Below are 21,250 nucleotides of genomic sequence, written 5' to 3'. Positions count from 1 at the left end.
CAATTTAAGCAGATTGTAATACAAATTAACTGGGGTCTCACCGACTGTTTTAGAGATGGGTGCGAATAAGATCCGGTTGGCGTCAAAAATTTGAAAAAGACCTGTGAGTGCAAACGTTTGTTCCTATATACATATATATATATATTTGTGTGTGTGTATGTGTGTATGTATGTGTGCACATAGATATTTGCATATATAAACACATAAATACACATGTATACATGCACCCATACACATATATAGACATTATTTTTATTTAAATATATATACATTTGAGTTTAATACTTTATTTTATTATATTTTAGATGTTTTTTGTTAGAAGAAATGTGAACCCTTACACTTTATGTCAGGGCTCAAGTAGAGCTAATTCTTTTAGCGTCATTTGGGCTCTCACTAGAGCACAAACCATAACTTTGAGCTTGTAATACCAAAGCTATTTAGCGTGATTGCAATATTCATTGAAAGTAATGGGTACACTAGAGCGATATCGGTCACGCTAAACCTTGTCTAGTAAATCTGATTTACCATGGACTTGTAATTTCAAGTTGCGGTCCAGCAATACCATTAGCGCAACACTTGTAATCTGGCTCTAAGTCTTTCTCAGTGGTTATAAAAAACAAGAGAATGCTTTGGATGATTGTGATTTGCTGCCAATTAACCAATCTAAAATAAGAAAGACCTAATATAAATATATGAAGCCTCCCTCATTCTGTTGTAATAAATATGTATGAGTCCTATCCTCTTCTTATATAAAATGCCTTGTCCCGCTGCTGCCACTACAAGTCACGTTAAAAGCTACCCCAACCTTATGTCTCTACACCCTCTACCTGTAGCCAGCAAGTTCTTTAGAGCAGAGACATCTTCTTGCACTAATGAGTTTTGTTTAGACTGTTATGTATTTGTACCTTACAACAAATCTTTGTCATTGTATACCACTACTTTTGTAACCAGCGAGACGGAATGTTGCAGTGCTGTACAAATAAATGATAATAACCAAGGATAGACTTGCTTCTGGTTTGTATAATAGTTGGAGCTATATAAGACAATTGAAGGTCAGATGATTTCCTTAAAATGCACCTGGTGTCAGTCTATATACAGGAGTTTATGCGGTTGCCCCATGATGGTAAATGTACATAAGTGCCAGGACCAGAAAGAAGAAATGGGTTTTATGTGCATTTTATTTCGGAATTTATTTTTTGGAAGGAAAACGACTGAATGAAAACTGTTGAGGTCTCAGAATGTTAGCATTGTGATGTGTATAAATACTCAAGAACATTATTATAATATATTTTGAACCTCAAAACTTAGATCTAGGTTAGCAGACATTTTCCCAGCCTATCCAAAGTTTAGTGTTCAGACTGCTGTATTTATCCAATCTAATGTATTGTGTACACCTTTTAGTCTAGTAATTAGGCCCAGTATGTAGTGCCATTCACAGTCTTGGGAATCCAGAAGATTGATAATCTGGATCTCATTGTTTTTTTTATATTGTTGTTATTGGGGACTTGAGCAAATTATTACATCAATCACATATATGCACTCACAACATTATCATCTGGGATACTTGCAATATTGTGTACAATACTGTGATTGAAATGTGTTCGGTATTTTTATATGTATGCATGTATATATATATATATATATATATATATATATATAATGCAGAACAGATCGCACTCCAGACGTCCAGTAATGATAACCCAGGGTGCAGCAAAAGGGTAATAATAAGCAGCAAGGAAAATGCACTACAATAGGAATTATTTTTAATATAATCACTATTATTGTGAAAGCTTTTGGACCAAAAAAGTCCATCCTCAGACAAAATAAGTGTAAGTATACCCCTTATTTTGACTAAGGACGGTTTTGTTTGGTCCGAAAACATTCACAATAAAAGTGACTATATTGAAATAAAATCCTATTGGAGTGCACTTTCCTTGCTGCTCTTATATATATATATATATATATATATATATGCAGAAACCCATAAGTGTAGTATGCTGCATAAATATGCAGAAATAAAATGAAGAAGTCAACAGATAAGTAAACAGAACGAACATTTATAATATTAAATATGAGGACGATATAAACTACATCAACACAACATTTGGGCCCTAATATTGGTGGTGTATGGTCAATTATATTGATAGATTAATGATAAAGGAATTTCTGATGATGATTCACAGCTTGCTGCCTAATTTTGTCAGGAAAGGACATACAGACACCTAGAAGTGTACCAATAAGACATAAGAGATTGCTACACTAGAGCTGCATAAACACTATCTTCAAAGGCCCTGTGAAATACAAAATAATTGTCACCCAAAGAAGAGGAAAATATATTTTTAAACCTAGAAATGCCCTAAGGAAAATGTGTGTGGTAATGTGATGACTGTAGACGGCTATGCTTCTGTTTTGCTCTCGTTCTGTGATTTGCTTTGGGTCAGCTATCACATTAGTATTCATATAATATTCAGGTTAATACAGGAAAGCTTTACCCTAAGGACAGAAGAAAGTAAAAATGAATGAACAAAATAAGTTCAAAACATATACTGTATTAAAAAACACAAAGATAGATATGGATATGCTTGTTTATTTTATTTAAAAAATATTATGTGTCAGTATTTCTTAATAATAAAATATAAATATATTTATATTAATATAAAATATGAATAGTTCCCTTCACAACTCAATACTAATCAACCCCTTTCTCTTTATTTCTGTTATAGCTCTTTTTAATTCCTCCGTTACATTATAAATCTTTGGATATGATTGAATGAGGCAAACTCTATATATATGCTTGTTGATTGTCAATATTTAATTGAATATTATAAAGATCAATAACACAAGCACATGCATAGATCAAGACAACTATTAGGTTATTTGTACCTCATATCTGCCTAGATTACCGGTGGCGCGCTAAATGCTATCAGGTTTATGATATGATATCAGATATCAGGTTTATCACAGTTGTTTGTGCACTTATTACAAGTTTTGCAGGTTAGCGCGACCTTAGAGCTCTGGCTAACTGTTACGCTTGGATAAAAAGTGTCACCAAATACATAAAAAAGATTAAATAGAGTTACAATCAAAATAACACTGTCTAATAAAAATTATTTGAAAAAAAATTGCATTCAAAAGTTATAAGGGCTCAAAGATATGAGGTCTCAGGTGTATGAGAAAAAAAAAGACATGTAAAGAGCTTTAACATGATATGTATGTATATATGTATATATATACAGTATATATATATATATATATATATATATATATATAAATATATATACAGTATATTTATATGTGTATACAGATGTATATATGTGTTTTACTGTATATTTACTGTACATATTTAACATTCCAATGTTCTTCACTTACAGGATAATGTCCTTTTTATTCTTAAAGACATATTTCTATATATATGTGTATATACTTATACCTGCTTATCTATTCCTATAGATATAGGTATAGATATGTATTTTACATGAACAGTATCAGATATATATATATATATATATATATATATATATATAAATACATTATTTCTATGTGAAGAACATAGGAATGTAAAATATGTGTTTTCTGCATTGTATTTCTTTATTTAGATCTTAATGTGGTCAGGTTAGCGCACATGAGAACTTAGTATTCTTAAGGTGTGTTATTGAAATTTTACATATAAAATATTAAAAAAAAAAATTAAAAAATAAACATACTGTAAAAATATAGATATATTATATTGATTATTTAAAATATTTTACAGTATATTTAATCATTTTTAATAATTTATATATATGTGTTAATATTTTATATGTAATATTTCAACAACGTGCCTTAAGAATACTGTTCATGTAAAATACATATATATTCCTATATATCTATAGGAATAGATGTGCAGTATAGGTATATACACAGATATATATAAATATGTATTTAAAGGGATAGTCAAGTCCAACATAAACTTTCATGATTCAAATAGGGCATGTCATTTTAAACAAATTTCCAATGTACTTTTATCACCAATTTTGCTTTGTTCTCTTGGTATTCTTAGTTGAAAGTTAAACCTAGGTAGGCTCATATGCTAATTTCTTAGATATTGAAGGCTGTCTCCAATCTGAATGACCACTAGAGGGTATTAGTTCATGTGTGTCATATAGATAACATTGAGCTTACGCACATGAAGTTACCTAGGAATTAGCAAATATTCAAGTCTGTCAAAATAACTGAAAAACATAATTTATGCTTACCTGATAAATGTATTTCTCTTGTAGTGTAGTCAGTCCACGGGTCATCCATTACTTATGGAATATATCTCTTCCTAACAGGAAGCTGCAAGAGGATCACCCAGCAGAGCTTGCTACATAGCTCCTCCCCTCACATGTCATATTCAGTCATTCGACCAAAGCAGACGAGAAAGGAGAAACCATAGGGTGAAGTGGTGACTGGAGTTTAATTAAAATTTAGGTCTGCCTTAAAGACAGGGCGGGCCGTGGACTGACTACACTACAAGAGAAATAAATTTATCAGGTAAGCATAAATTATGTTTTCTCTTGTTAAGTGTAGTCAGTCCACGGGTCATCCATTACTTATGGAATACCAATACCAAAGCTAAAGTACACGGATGAAGGGAAGGACAAGGCAGGAACATTAAACAGAAGGAACCACTGCCTGAAGTACCTTTCTCCCAAAAATAGCCTCCGAAGAAGCAAAAGTGTCAAATTTGTAAAATTTTGAAAAGGTGTGAAGCGAAGACCAAGTTGCAGCCTTGCAAATCTGTTCAACAGAGGCCTCATTTTTAAAGGCCCAGGTGGAAGCCACAGCTCTAGTAGAATGAGCTGTAATCCTTTCAGGAGGCTGCTGTCCAGCAGTCTCATAGGCTAAACGTATTATGCTACGAAGCCAAAAAGAGAGAGAGGTAGCCGAAGCCTTTTGACCTCTTCTCTGTCCAGAGTAAACGACAAACAGGGAAGAAGTTTGACGAAAATCTTTAGTTGCCTGCAAATAGAACTTCAGGTCACGAACTACGTCCAAATTATGCAAAAGTCGTTCCTTCTTTGAAGAAGGGTTAGGACACAGTGATGGAACAACAATCTCTTGATTGATATTCCTGTTAGTAACTACCTTAGGTAAGAACCCAGGTTTAGTACGCAGAACTACCTTGTCTGAATGAAAAATCAGATAAGGAGAATCACAATGTAAGGCAGATAACTCAGAGACTCTTCGAGCCGAGGAAATAGCCATCAAAAACAAAACCTTCCAGGATAACAGCTTGATATCAATAGAATGAAGGGGTTCAAATGGAACGCCTTGAAGAACATTAAGAACTAAGTTTAAGCTCCACGGCGGAGCAACAGTCTTAAACACAGGCGTAATCCTAGTTAAAGCCTGACAAAAAACCTGAACGTCTGGAACTTCAGCCAGACGTTTGTGTAGAAGAATAGACAGAGCAGAAATCTGTCCCTTTAACGAACTAGCAGATAAGCCCTTTTCTAAACCCTCTTGTAGAAAGGACAATATCCTAGGAATCCTAACCTTACTCCATGAGTAACTCTTGGATTCGCACCAATATAAATATTTACGCCATATCTTATGGTAAATTTTTCTGGTAACAGGCTTCCTAGCCTGTATTAAGGTATCAATAACCGACTCCGAGAAGCCACGCTTTGATAGAATCAAACGTTCAATCTCCATGCAGTCAGCCTCAGAGAAATTAGATTTGGATGTTTGAAAGGACCCTGAATTAGAAGGTCCTGTCTCAGAGGTAGAGACCACGGTGGACAGGACGACATGTCCACTAGGTCTGCATACCAGGTCCTGCGTGGCCACGCAGGTGCTATCAGAATCACCGAAGCTCTCTCCTGTTTGATCTTGGCAATCAAACGAGGAAGCATCGGGAATGGTGGAAACACATAAGCCATGTTGAAGACCCAAGGGGCTGTCAGAGCATCTATCAGCACCGCTCCCGGGTCCCTGGACCTGGATCCGTAACAAGGAAGCTTGGCGTTCTGGCGAGATGCCATGAGATCCACATCTGGTTTGCCCCAACGAAGAATCAGTTGAGCAAAGACCTCCGGATGAAGTTCCCACTCCCCCGGATGAAAAGTCTGGCGACTTAGAAAATCCGCCTCCCAGTTCTCTACGCCTGGGATGTAAATCGCTGACAGGTGGCAAGAGTGAGACTCTGCCCAGCGAATTATCTTTGAGACTTCCAACATCGCTAGGGAACTTCTGGTTCCCCCTTGATGGTTGATGTAAGCCACAGTCGTGATGTTGTCCGACTGAAATCTGATGAACCTCAGAGTTGCTAACTGAGGCCAAGCTAGGAGAGCATTGAATATTGCTCTTAATTCCAGAATATTTATTGGGAGGAGTTTCTCCTCCTGAGTCCATAATCCCTGAGCTTTCAGGGAGTTCCAGACTGCGCCCCAGCCTAGAAGGCTGGCGTCTGTTGTTACAATCGTCCAATCTGGCCTGCGAAAGGTCATCCCCTTGGACAGATGTGGCCGAGAGAGCCACCATAGAAGAGAATCTCTGGTCTCTTGATCCAGACTTAGTAGGGGGGACAAATCTGAGTAATCCCCGTTCCACTGACTTAGCATGCACAATTGCAGCGGTCTGAGATGCAGGCGCGCAAATGGTACTATGTCCATCTGCATCAGTCAATAGGATTTTTTTTTCTTAATTCTGATTGGCTGATAGAATTCTATTAGCCAATCGGAATCTAAGGGATGCCATCTTGAATGACGTCACTTAAAGGTACCTTCATTCAGTAAGAAGACTCTGGATGAAGAGGATGCTCTGCGTCGGATGGATGAAGATAGAAGATGCCCTCTGGATGAAGACTTCTGCCCGCCTGGAGGACCACTTCGCCCAGCTTGGATGAAGACTTCCCCTGGCTTCGTTGAGGACTTCGGCCCGGCTTGGATGAAGACTTCTCCCGGTAAGTCGATCTTCAGGGGGTTAGTGTTAGGTTTTTTTAAGGGTGTATTGGGTGGGTTTTATTTTTAGGTTAGGGACTTTGGGCTGCAATAGAGCTTACTGCCCTTTTAAGGGCAATGCCCATCCAAATGCCATTTTCAGGGCAATGGGGAGCTTAGGTTTTTTTAGATAGTATTTTATTTGGGGGGTTGGTTGTGTGGGTGGTGGGTTTTACTGTTGGGGGGGTTGGTTGTATTTTTTTTTTACAGGTAAAAGAGCTGATTACTTTGGGGCAATGCCCCGCAAAAGGCCCTTTTAAGGGCTATTGGTAGTTTAGTTTAGGCTAGGGTTTTTTTATTTTGGGGGGGGCTTTTTTATTTTAATAGGGCTATTAGATTTGGTGTAATTAGTTTAAATATCTGTAATTTGTTTATTATTTTCTGTAATTTAGTGGGGGGGGGTTTGTACTTTAGCTAATTTATTTTAATTTAGGTAATTGTATTTAATTTAGTTTATTTAAATATAGTTTAGTGTTAGGTGTTATTGTAACTTAGGTTAGGTTTTATTTTACAGGTACTTTTGTATTTATTTTAGCTAGGTAGTTATTAAATAGTTAATAACTATTCTGCCTAGTTAAAATAAATACAAACTTGCCTGTAAAATAAAAATAAACTCTATGCTAGCTACAATGTAACTATTAGTTATATTGTAGCTAACTTATGGTTTATTTTATAGGTAAGTATTTCGTTTTAAATAGGAATAATTTAGTTAATGATAGTAATATATATTTAGATTTATTGTAATTATATTTAAGTTAGGGGGTGTTAGGGTTAGGGTTAGACTTAGATTTAGGGGTTAATAACTTTAATATAGTGGAGGCGACGTTGGGGGCGGCAGATCAGGGGTTTAATAAATGTAGGTAGGTTGCGGTGACATTGGGGGCAGCAGATTAGGGGTTAATAAATAGTATGTAGGTGTCAGCGATGTTGGGGGCAGCAGATTAGGGGTTAATACATATAATGTAGGTGGCGGTGGTGTCCGGAGTGGCAGATTAGGGGTTAAAATTTGTATTATAGTGTTTGCGAATGCGGGAGGGCCTCGGTTTAGGGGTTAATAGGTAGTTTATGGGTGTTAGTGTACTTTTTAGCACTTTAGTTATGAGTTTTATGTTACGACGTTGTACCATAAAACTCTTAACTACTGACTTTTAAATGTGTTAGGACTCTTGATGGGGTAGGGTGTACCGCTCACTTTTTGGCCTCCCAGGACAGACTCGTAATATCAGCGCTATAAAAAAAAGACTTTACGAAGTTTACGTAAGTCGTTTTGCAGTAATGCCAAAGAAGTGTGCAGTGACCCTAAACCTTCAAGACTCATAATACCAGCGGGCGTAAAAAAGCTGCTTTTTTACCCTAACGCACAACTCGTAATCTAGGCGAGAGTTTTTAAATATAACCTGTTTGTATTTGCTGAATGAATTGTTACTGCTATTTTCACCTATACATAAAATTAAATTTATACAAATCATATTCAATATTCGTTTAATCATTATTCTATTTCTTTGGTTTATGGCCTTTTATGTTTTGTTAAAATGTTTTTAGTAGCAGCATTTAAAAAAATTATTTTGCCAATTAAATTGCAGTAGTTATTTGAAGTTACAAAACGCTTTGAAAATACAAGAAGAATGAAAAAATGTGTGAAGGAAACCTGTGAATACAAGTGTTTGAAGAAATAAATTTAGTAATTAGAGGAACACAAGGAAATAGGTTTAAAATGTACTAATATTTATGTAAAAAAAAGTCACAAGTACTAAACTGAAAAAGCTCTTGAATAGGAGCTGAATGTTTATATTGTTCAAGCTATGTTTATATTGTTCTAGATATAGATACACACACACAAACACACACAAAAAAATCACATACACACACAAACACACACACATACACACACATATACACAAACATACACACACAAACACACACACATGCACACACATACACACACACATACACACACATATACACAAACATACACACACAAACACACACACATGCACACACATACACACACATATATACACACATATACACAAACATAAACACACAAACACACACATACACAAAAAAAGACATACACACAAAAAAATCACATACACACACACACATACACACACACACACACACACACATAGACACACACATACACAAACACACACCAACATTTATATAAAAACAGGCACCTTAAATAATAAACAAATGGTTGGTGGCAGCGTATTTAGCAGAAAAGAAATATTAGGACTCAACACAGTTTTAAAAGAACACAATATAACAGAAGTAAAATATTATCTGGTCTAGGACCTTTTTTAAAGCATTGTGGTAATGGTGATATTTTAAAAAGGTATCTGTTGCGCGAGCAAGATAACAGGTGGTATGTTATAAAGGGCTGAAATAAGTGTTTGAAGGTAGTCTCTCTGAGAGGCATTTTACTATACATATCTGAGGGTGGCAGTGCTTTTCTGATACAGGCGAAATTTTAAAAGCAGCATTGTCACCTACATTGAAGATGTTATGTAAATATTTCCTTTTAGACATGTGCATTGCCTAATTTGTGCATTCCAACTGAATAAATGAATGGCAGCCTACATGAATTAAAAGAATATATAAAAGAATATTTTCACAAAATTTGTTAATAAATTTGTTTATTTGTTATTCCTTTAATGCAAAACGAAAAATGCAATGATCCCCCTACACAGCCCTAAACCGCAACAACTCGCAATATACTATCGCAATATAACTCCACTACACTATTAACCTCTAAACTGCCACAACCCCCATGACCATATTACCCCGCTGTACTTTTAACCTCTAAACCACCACAACGCCCATCGCAAAGTAACTCCACTACACTATTAACCCATAAACTGCAACAAACTCATCACAATGTAAACCCCCTACACTATTAACCCCTAAACCTCCACAACCCCCATCACAGTGTAAACCTCCTATACTATTATCCCCCTCACTTCTAACCCCCCAAGACCCCTAACCTTAGAACCCCTAAGTTAAAAAGAACAGTATATGTTAAAAAAGCCCCTAAAAAAAGCCCTTTCCTAAAGCAATAGAATAATACACATAATCACACACACAATACAGAATATAATAATAAGAAAAATATATATATACTTCATTATCATTATAATAACTACATTGTCTCCATACAATCTGCTATTCTGTGTTTTGAAAGTACCCCATCTCAAAACTAAAGCAACCTAAAAAATAAATAAGCCCTCCAAAAAAAAAAAAAAACTACTCTTATCATTATCAATACTCTTATCATTAGAGCCCTAGTGAAAGCCATGAACTGGACTTTACTTTGTACTCTGTGGCAAAACTGCAAAGCAAAATAAGAATTAGAAGCAAACTATTCATAAATTAAATTCTTTAGATTAATACACAGCTTTATGTTGGAGTTAAAGACAATTAAAAATAAATAAATAAACTGCTCTAAGCTAGTGATTGGCTGACTCACCCATATTAATTTGCAAGGAAAGTATCAAGAACATGATCTCTGGTTATCTCTGGTTTTATGCCCCCCCCCCCTTATTTAAAAATATAAATACATAAAATTTGGAGACATGTTTTATGTGTTCACTGTACTAAATATATGATATTCATAATGTACCCCATGCAACTAGTTACAAGAATGTGTGACAAAATTCAAACAAATACCACCCCAACTGGGACCATTCATCCTAGTACAGTTTCACCATAGCCAGGATATGCCCTGACTCCACCCACAGCATGATCTGGCTACTCCCATGGTACAAAGTCCCAGCCATGAAACACTCATCCCCTCCCCTCCCAACATGGTCCCCCCCACAAAACACTGGTAAGCCTCTGGTTTTTACTGGAAACTATTGGGTGGTTTGTATGTACCCCCTTTATGTGATGTCTAGAGAAGTCAATGATGTGTACTGTATATCCCCTAGTTACTATTTTTTGCTGTATTACAAAATGAATGCAAGTATACTGTCCAACAATACCAGGAAAATCATTATTCTATTGATGTATAAGGGTTCATTATTAGCCCCCTTTAATTTGTGTATATACTGATGAAAACCCCAAAATGCATTTTTTTTATTATATATGTATTTATTGAATATTGGTTTCCCTGGATAAATCTAAATGGGTCAGGTTCCTCCACTTAACAACAATGGATCACTGAGTTGTAATAATAATAATTAATAATTATAATAATGAAACTTTTGGGAAGTTTGTGAACAGTAAAGCATCATGCTATTCAACCACTGTTCATAATTTGCTATTGCACCTATTTTTTTCTGTCCTTTTTTCACTCAGTTGAATTTGGATTTGAAATTAAGCTAATGGGAATTCATGGGCACCCCTGTATAAGGTGACACCTCACATTTAAAATTCAGTGTGTGCGAGGTGACCGGATGAAGAGGACATCATGGAAAGATCAGAAGATGATAAGAAAAGAAGATAAGTACATGCATCTGGTGGAAGATGGATAAAGACTTCCCCAGTGGAATAGTGATGGAAGATGGATGACGATGGACTACCGCCACCAGGATGAAGATAGAAGAGGACCGTCACCTCCATGAAGATGGGTCCCCTCTGCCGCAAAGGATTAAGATGGGCCCACCATGAAGAGGAGCACCGCAGTTGGAGATTACGTAGGATCTGGAGTCAAGTTGGTGATTACAAACTTTGGGGTTTAGCGTTAGGATTTTTGGGGGGTAGACTTTTTTATTTTTATGCTTGTTTTTTTTCCCTTTAAGGTTTTTTAGTATAGGATTTTTTATAATAGGGCTTTAATTTATTTATTTTTTATTCCAAAAAGAGCTTAAATCACTTTAGGGCAATGCACTACCAAATGCCCTATTCAGGGCAACCTTTTTTAGAATAGTTTTTTTTTTAAAAAAAATAGGTTTTCATTTATTTTTTGGGTAGCTAAAAAGCTGTTATTACTTTAGGGCTCAGCCCTACCAAATTACTTTCTAAGGGCAATGCCCAACCAAATGCCCTTTTTTTAGGGCAAGATAGGGTTATATTTTAGTTTATTTATTTTTTTAGATTAGACTTTTTTTTTGGAGGGGTTACTTTTATTGTAGAATGGTGTTGTAGTTTTATGTAAAAAAGAGCTTTAGGGCAATGTCTTACAAAAAGCTCTTCTAGGGGCTATTGCAATAGTAATTTATTGTGGGCAAAAAGTTTTTCAGTAAGGCTATACCGCTAAAAAAATCAGCCAATAGGATGAGAGCTGCTAAAATCCTATTTGAAAATGTCAGCCAATAGGAATGCAAGGAGCCTCCACGCCGCTGAGGACCGTCGCTCCGGATCCGCGCATCGGGGAAGACTGCTCCGTACCTCCAGGAAGAAGATAGAAGATGGCCCCGCAATGGATAAAGATGGAGCCGCATGGATGAAGACCTTCATCACCAGACTTCAGGAACTGTGAGTAACTATTTCAGGGTTAGACTTAGTTTTTTTTTGGGGTTTTTATTTTTAGATTAGGGATTTTCTATTTTAATGGGCAGCAAAAGAGCTGATGGTTTTTACATAACTTTGGATAGCGTAGATTATTTTAGAGTTAGGTTTTTTTATTTTGGGGGGTTGGTTGGATGGGGATTTTTTATTGTTAGTGGGTACTTGGTAATTTTTTTAGGTAAAATGCCTTACAAAAGGCCCTTTAAGGGCTATTGGTAGTTTATTGTTAGATTAGAGGGTGTTTTTATTTTGGGGTGGTTTTTTTGTTTTTATAGGGGTATTAGATTAGGTTTAATTTTTTATTATTTTGGATAGTTTAGTTTATTATTTTTTGTAATCTTAGATTTTTTTTATTTTTCATAACTTTAGTGTTTGATTTTTTTGTAATGTTAGTTTTTTTTTTATTTTTTCTTAGGGATAGGATTTTTTCATTTTTTTTTTTTAGTTTTTTTCTTTTTTGTTTATTTTATTTTTTTAAAATAGTTATGTTAAGTTTATTTATAGTTTAAGCTTAATTTTTTTTATTTCACGGGTAAGTTTTTATTTATTTTAAGATAATTACATTGTAACTTTAATTTAAAGTTAGGGGGATGTTAGGTTTACGGGTTAATAGTTTAATTTAGTGTGTCATGATGTAGGGGGCGGCGGCTTAGGGGTTATTAGGTTTAGTTTAGTAGTTGCAATGTGGGGGGCTGGAGGTTTAGGGGTTAATATGTATAATTTAGTAGTTGCAATTTATCTAATGTTGACAATGTCAGGGGCGGCGAATTAGGGGTATTTAGACTAGGGGTTTATGTTAGCGTGTTAGGTTTTTACATAAATTTCTTGTCCCCATAGACATCAATGAGGATGGCGTAATAGTGATCGCTATTCCGCAATCGCAGGTGTTAGTTTTTTTCTAACACTTTCTCTCCATTGATGTCTATTGGAGAAAACGTGCACAAGCACGTTAAGTCAGGCCTTGGCTTTTGTGCAGTATTGAGCCAATATTTGTAACTTGTAATGGCAGCGCTATGGAATATGCGATACCGCTATATTTTTCGCATTATTTATGGACCGGGTTTAAAGCATAACTTGTAATCTTGGTGAGTGCTAGTATAAGGTTTTTTATTTGTGGTGGGTTTATTTTTTTAAAGGGGGGCTTTAGTTTTTGTATAGGCATAACTGTATTTTGTTTTGTATTTTGGTAGTGTTGTTTTATTTTCGGTATTGTCAAGTTATTTTATTTTGTGTAAATTTCATATTTTTTGTAACTTAGGGTTTGTTAGCTTAGAGGTGTTGGATTACGTGTTAGGTAGAAGTAGTGTAGGAGTAGTTTGCATTGGGGGTTGTGGCGGATTAGGAGTTAATAGGTTAGGGGCCTTATTGTATTGGTGGGTTGTGGCAGTGTAGTGTTTAATAGGTTAGGGGGTGTATTGCATTGGTGGGTTGTGATGGTGTAGGAGTTAATAGGTTTATTAGGTGGTTAGGTCTTTAGGTTATGGCAGATTAGGGGATAATAATGTAGGTTGCGTTGGGGGTAAGGGCGCATAAGGAGTTAATAGCATATTTTAGTATTGCATTTATATACAATGTTAAAATGGTATGCATTGTCATGTATAATGCATTTTATTTTAAGTATTGTATCTAAATTAAAATGTAGTTATTTTTTATTGTTATTTCTATTATTTTAAGCATACATATATAATTTAAATTATATATTTATGTTTCAAATAATACAATTTAAAATTATATACAATGCTAAAAATATTATGCAAGATACAGGACAATGCATATCATTTTAACATTGCATATAAATGTAGTGACATAGTTCCTATAGTTATAATAGGGAGTTTTATTTTATACTTTATTAGTCAGATAGATTGCAGGCATTACGCAGGTTTAGGCATTTTGTAGGAGTTAGCCGGGCATTCCAGGGGGAGTATAGGGAAGACATGACTTAGGTGTAGGCAGTGTGTGGTAGTTAGCTGGGCATTCCAGGGGAGTGTAGCTAAAGTATGATGTAGGTGTAGGTGGCATTAGGGAGTTCGCTGGTCGTTCCAGGGGATATAGCTAAAGTATGACGTAGGTGTTCTGTGGGTCTTAACTGGGCATTCCAGGGGGTGTAACCTGTACTTTGATTGGGATACATTGCCAGCAGTAAAATATATTCCGACCTCTAAAGTACAGGTTATGAGTAGGGTGTCAGACATGTTTCTCTCACCACCTTTTCATTGGCAAGACTTTACAATGTGATGCAGGTAGTGTAGGTGTAGTTGCAGTAAGGTCACACAGGCATTTTTTGAAGTGGTTTCAGTGAGCACACTCTGTAGGAACATTTAAAATATGGCACCCACAGAAAGTGCCGACAAATGGCAATGTCGCCAATGTTTTGCTGATGTACCACTCCCTGTCATACAGAGGGACTGCGAGGGTGACAAGTCCTGAAAGACAGTTTCTCGTTGGCCTGTCGTTTCTTTGAATATTGGAGCATGAATGAGGAATAAATTAACACCTTGTTTGCTGCAATTGTATTCAACATCAAACTCCCCCTACTTTTTGCATTATATTAAGCAGCCAATCAGGACTTCTATTGTTTTGCAGTATCTTAACTAATCCTCTCGTGGTAAGGTCAGGTAGTTACAGTTATGTGTCAGCTTAAGACAATTTGCAGTCTGCATGCTTAAACTCAAACTTATTTTGCAAAATAGATTTTTACTACCCATAATTATGCATTTAATACTGCAATCCCTAAGTGTTTATGTCCCTTTAAGATATTGCATAATATGTTCTAGTTAATTCAAAATGTCACACAGCTTATGAAACCATACGTTTTTATATTATCAGAATGTAGCTATACAAAAAGTGTTTGCATTTGCAGTTAATGATAACAAAGAAGGAATATATGTTTATACATACAAAAAAATATTTATAGCCAAGACACTTACAGTTCCAAATATTTCATGGAGACCCAGAACCTGCCCAGTAAATACTCCAACACAGATAAGTATTGCTGTAATCTGTCCCAAAGATCCACGAATATGCTTAGGTGAAATTTCATTTAAGTACATTGGAAGTGTGCTGAGAGCAATCCCTAGAAAAATTAGACAATATTTTTTCAGTTACCAATAATACGAAATTACACCATTATAGAAACCATATAATCTACAACTTAGTCATCATGCAGCAGGAGAGTTAAAAAAGTTATTTTAAAATGAATATTAATTCCGGCCACTTTGAAATGGCTGCCAAGCACCGCCCACTGATGACATTATGATCTGGGCTGCATATGGTGTCCAATCACAAAAGACTCACTAGTTGGATTCAACAGATTGTCAATGCTATTCAGCAGAGTGCCTAGATGCAGCCCAGATTGTGATGTCATCAGTGGGTGGAGCCTGGCAGCCATTCAAAATGTCCAGAAACAATATTCACTTTAAAATAACTTTTTTTTACCGTTTTTGCTACATGATATAGAAAGTGGTGCAGGAGACTATTTGCAACTTAATCTATGGTAAGACTTTAAGATGACTAAGGTGTAGACTGTCACTTTAATAAAAAATACCATGGTATTTTACTTGGACTGATAAAGTACAGTATATTTCACTAGTGTAATTTGAGGGAGGGGGCAGAAATTGTTATGCCATTGGCATTTATTTTTTTACGCAACTTTGGAAATGATGCATGTTGTGTATCCTTTCTTTAGTTCTTTCTACAATTTATGTGCCTGCCCATTTATTTGGTAGTACAAAAGAGTGTCTGCGCAGTGTCTATTCAACAATTTTACTATAAACATTCTACTGTTTGTATTATGTATCCCATGACTTATTTCTACAGGAAGTGAGTAGAGTAGGGGGACAAGTCTTGTGGTGTATGTTCAGACCTAGTTTTCATTGCAGTTCTAAACTGTGCAAACTGGTGGTAACAAGTATCTCTATTAAAGTCTATGGAGATGTTTTATGTTACCATCAGGTTACACAGTTTAGAACTGCAATGGAGACTATGGGGACGATTTATTAAAGTGCGAGCGAACATGATACGATGTAGCATATCATGTCCACCGCACATCGATAAATGCCGACAGCAGCCGCTAGCAGGGGGTGTCAATCATCCCGATCGTATAGGATTGGGCGGATTGAAGACCGCAACCTCAGAGCAGGCAGACAAGCTATGGAGCAGCTTGCACAGAAACAGGTTCATCAAGCTCCATTCGAAGCTTGATAATTCGGCCCCTAGGCCTTAGTGTCTTTATATTAGTCACTGTAGTACATCTGCAGAATACATTAAGCCATTGTTTATTATGATCCCTCCTACAAGTTAAAGGGACAGTTTACTCCAGAATTTGTACTGTTTAAAAAGATAGATAATCCCTTTATTACTCATTCCCCAGCTTTGTATAACCAACATGGTTTTATTAATACACTTTTTACCTCTGTGATTACCTTGTATCTGAGCCTCTGCAGACTGCCCCCTTAGTTCAGTTCTTTTGACAGACTTAATTTAGCTAATCAGTGCCCTCTCATAAGTAACATCACGAGCGTGAGCACAATGTTATCTATGTGGCACACATGAACTAACGCCCTCTAGTTGTGTAAAATTGTTAAATGCATTCAGATAAGAGGCGGAATTCAAGGGCACATAAATTAGCATATTAGTCTACCTAGGTTTAGCTTTCAACAAAGAATACAAAGAGAAGAAAGCAAATTTGATGATAAAAGTAAATTGGAAAGTTGTTTAAAATTACATGCCCTATCTGAATCATAAAAGCTTAATTTTGACAAAACTTTTCCTTTAAGATACTATAGTGTTTAACAAATCACATTTCCTTCTTAGCTGATGAGAGTCCATAGCTTTATAACATGTGGGATATATTCCAGCCTATCAGGAGGAGGTCAATAACCCTCACAGAGCTTTAGTCCCTCCCACCTCCTCTCCCTCCCCAGTTTGTTACTGGCCTCTGAGGAGAGAGGTTATAGATTTCAGAGGTGCTCTACCATCAAGAGTTTATAATTGTTCTCATATCATTTGCAGAGTCACAGAACTGACTTTGGACCAAGTACCCCTTGGCAACTTCACTTCAAGAAGATTTAAGACTCTGAGTGAAACAAGGATGTGGATTACCTCTGTTATATGCTTTCCAGAGCCCTAGTTGGTAATCTAACAGCCATAACTGCCCTCAAGCATCACAGGGACCTTTCTCTAGCCTCCACCTGAGGGGTTACAGGTATATCCGCAGTATCCTCTGCAGTATCAGTGGAGGCTCCTCCATTTGTGCACATTTGCACGTGAACCCCCAACCAGGGCAAGGAGGAAAAAAAAATTAAGCAAAAAAATAAATAAAAAAAATGAGCCAAAAAAAATATTTGTTTAATAAAATATAATTTTTCAAATAGCCTCCTATGATCCTATCTGAAAAATTAATATTTTTATTATTATCGCCAGCAACTGCCTAGTATACTGTCTGAGACTCTGTACTGTATTACTGTGTCTGTACATAACTTTACTACTACTAGCCTAGGTCTAGGAGGCAGGAGGGAGGGATCTAGGAACGGGCAGACAACAGAGCATAGCAGACAGTATTTTGCTCTGCCTGACAGCTGCGTCACTAGCTTCTCATCTCACTCCTCCTCTCCAGACCAGGCAGGCTGCTGTGCACACACCTAACCATCGCACATACGAATAGAGAGAGCCCCTATCCTGCACAGTGATCCAATGCTTCACTGTGCAGGCGTAGCTCCTCCCAGCCGGCACTGTTCATAGAGCCTTAATCGCACAGGCTGAAGTGTGCGGTGTTGGACTGTATATTTTTAGGCTAATCATTGCTTTGAATACACCATTCTATTTGGCACACTGGTTTTCAAACCTGTTCTCAGGCATCCCCAACAGGGCAGATTTTCAGGATTACCTTGGATGAGAGCAGGTAAAATAACCATGTTAACTAATCAGCTGCTTATTTCACCTGTGCTCCAGTTAAGATATCCTCACAATCAGTGGCAGCTGGTGAATTATGAAGATGGAGGTGCACTTGGCCCTGCCCCTGACCACACCCCATTGAAATAAAGCCCTGCCCCTCAGATTGCTGCCCAATATATATAAATACACACACATACACACACTAGTCCCAAATAAAAAAATAAAAATAAAGGGAACTTGTCATACATATTTTCAGTGAAAAAAAAAAAAAATATATATATATATATATATATATATATATATATATATTATTCTGTTTCTCTGTTCATAATTAATTCTGTTTCTCTCTCCCAAGCTGCACGTTGTGTGTATGTGTGTTGGGCTCCATAAAAAGAGGTATTTTTTCTAAAGCAGACAGGCAAATCAGGCTTTATTAGCTCAATAGTTCACTCAGAAAATAAATCACTGATTTATTTTCTGAGTGAACTATTGAGCTAATAAAGCCTGATTTGTTCTAGAGGATTGGTTTCCGGTGGAGGAGGAGCAAGTATGTGATGCTGTGCTCACTGCTCCAGTCCCAACAGCTGCTGGCGGTAACTCTTTCACGCCTTACCCCACGATCAGGGGTTGCTACAGGGACAGCTAATTATATCGCCCTGGGAACCTTGCAGTGCCTCTCCATTTCACTGCCTTCCTCACAAGTCCTACCGAAGCGGTTGCTGCCATTTGACTAAAACTTTCCGCTTATAAAAAAAAAAAAAAGCCATGCTGAACTCTTTCTGAACTGGCTCTTTCTACATCTTAAGACAGACTCCCCTAATCCCTTCCTACAACCTGAACCCGCAGGTCACTATAACTCCAACCACCATCCAACCAAAGACCCCTCGTTTCTGCCTTCCCTCCTCCCCCCCACGGAACTCAATCTACCGGCTCTGGGGCTCACCTCCGATTTCCTGCATTTACACCTGCTGTTTTCTCCCCCCCGCTGAAGACGCGACCATAGCGCAGTGACCTACCGCTTCTTGACTTGCCGGCGTTTTGCCCCATTTGCTCCTGACAAGCCGGTCTCACTCCGCTGCTGTGAACTCCCCCCTCTCCCACCGGTGTTGCGAGAGAGGAGGAGGGGCCGAAATTGCTGTGCTGCTGGCTGTATTGGATCCACGCCTTCAACCACCACCCAACCAAAGACCCTTTGCCTCTGCCTTCTCTCTTCTCCCCCACGGAACTCAATCTACCGGCTGTGGGGATCACCTCCGCTTTCCTGCATTTACACCTGCTGCTTTTCTCCCCCCCGCTGAAGCCGTGACCATAGCGCAGTGACTTACCGCCTCTTGACTTGCCGGCGTTTTGCCCCATTGCTCCTGACAAGCCGGTCTCACTCCGCAGCTGTGAACTCCCCCCTCTTCCACCGGTGCTGCGAGGGAGGGGGTGAGTGCTGAGCTGGGGCTCTGTCGGGGAGCTCCGTGCTATTTGGCTCTGCCTCTTTGGTCCCCACTGCTGGTGTCTTCTGCTCCTCTCCCACCGGTGTTGCGAGAGAGGAAGAGGGGCCGAAATTGTTGTGCTGCTGGCTGTTCTAGATCTACGCTCTGGCAGTAGGAGACAGGCAAAGAATAACTGCATCACACGGATCCCTGCTCCTAGAAGCCTCACCTCAAACCTCTCAACGGTGAGTGAAAGGCGGCTGAACTAAGGTGAGCCCTCAAGGATTTTTTAGATAATTATTATGTGCTAGCTGGAAGAGTGGGGATATCCTCGAACTAGAAACTGCTTCATTGCCTCCTTAGATAACGATACTAGGTCGAGGCCTCCTCCTTGCCTAAATAAAGAACTTTTTCCAGCAATACCTTTGCATATAATAAAAAAAAAATATATATATATATATATATACCATACTAGGGGTTACAGTTTGGAAGCCACATTCTGAGTCCCTAGGTATTTGCAACTCTACTACAGGGATAGGGTGATATACAAGAAGAAGGGGGATCAACTAAGAAATCTCCACCTGCATACATAAGGAAGGAGAAAAGGGAATAAGTGCGAGGAGGGAGGAAACACAGGGAGGAGAGAAAAGCGGCGCATAGGATTAAATATCAGGAGGTGAAAGTGCCAGACTTTTAACTTAACCCTGCCTGCCAAGAACTTTTATTCATTACAGTTTGGATAAAACACTCCTCTGAGTGCAGTCTTGAAAACTTTATTTTTTAGGGGAAAAGTCTTGATTTCTCTCCTTTTTGCTTTTTTTTTCTTGTGTTTTGTTTGTTTCTGTTTTTTTGTTTTTTTCTCCTTTCTTTTCTTCCCTCCCTGCCCTGTGATTTACATTGCTTATTTTTTCCCTTCTCCCCTCCCTCTGTCCGGGCTCAATTGAGCTAAATACTTTAATACTGGTTATGCATCCACAGAAGACAACATTATATCTTATCTGATATCTTGCACATTGTGACACTGTCCCTAAACAGGATCATAGATATAATCCTGAAACTACTGCAGTAGTGCTGTCGTATTAGTATCTTCACTTGTATACAAATATATACAATTAGCCTAGAAACACTGCACAGATACACGAAAGGCTACCTGATTAATGGAACAATAATATTGCACTAACACTGCATAGAGACGCAGGCGCATATAAAACTATACAACTAATATAAACGGCACCTGTCTAAGATTAACATAATGCTGTGAGACAGAGATGCATTGTTTGAGATCTAGCCTTATTTAGTGTTTATGCCATGACAAGATAAACTTACCAGAAGAACTAGCTCTATTGCACAGTAGGGCACGCATAATCTTTTGGAGCCAGGCATAACTTGAGAATTGAAAACTGGAACTACTTTTTCTGCTCAGATATAATTAATAGAATATTAAATTCTGGATTAAAGGTTGTACTGGAAGAATAAATTAAGGACTATCAGAGTAATTATCTTATAAATAGTCTCTCAACT

General features: G+C 37.3%; 1 protein-coding gene across 2 annotated transcripts in view; it reads right to left on the bottom strand.

Moving 5' to 3' along the window:
- SLC2A9 (solute carrier family 2 member 9) overlaps positions 1-21,250 on the bottom strand; it is a 1,122,280-nt gene that overhangs the window by 743,429 nt on the left and 357,601 nt on the right. For both annotated transcript variants that reach the window (XM_053704140.1, XM_053704141.1), the window contains exon 6: positions 15,344-15,489. In XM_053704140.1, coding sequence (XP_053560115.1) covers positions 15,344-15,489 — 146 coding nt within the window. The remainder of the gene's footprint in view (positions 1-15,343; positions 15,490-21,250) is intronic.

Source organism: Bombina bombina, chromosome 2 (genome assembly GCF_027579735.1).
Source record: "Bombina bombina isolate aBomBom1 chromosome 2, aBomBom1.pri, whole genome shotgun sequence".
Lineage (NCBI taxonomy): Eukaryota > Metazoa > Chordata > Amphibia > Anura > Bombinatoridae > Bombina > Bombina bombina.
The sequence above is the reverse complement of the archived record's forward strand: the minus strand, read 5'-3'. Positions and strand labels throughout refer to the sequence as shown.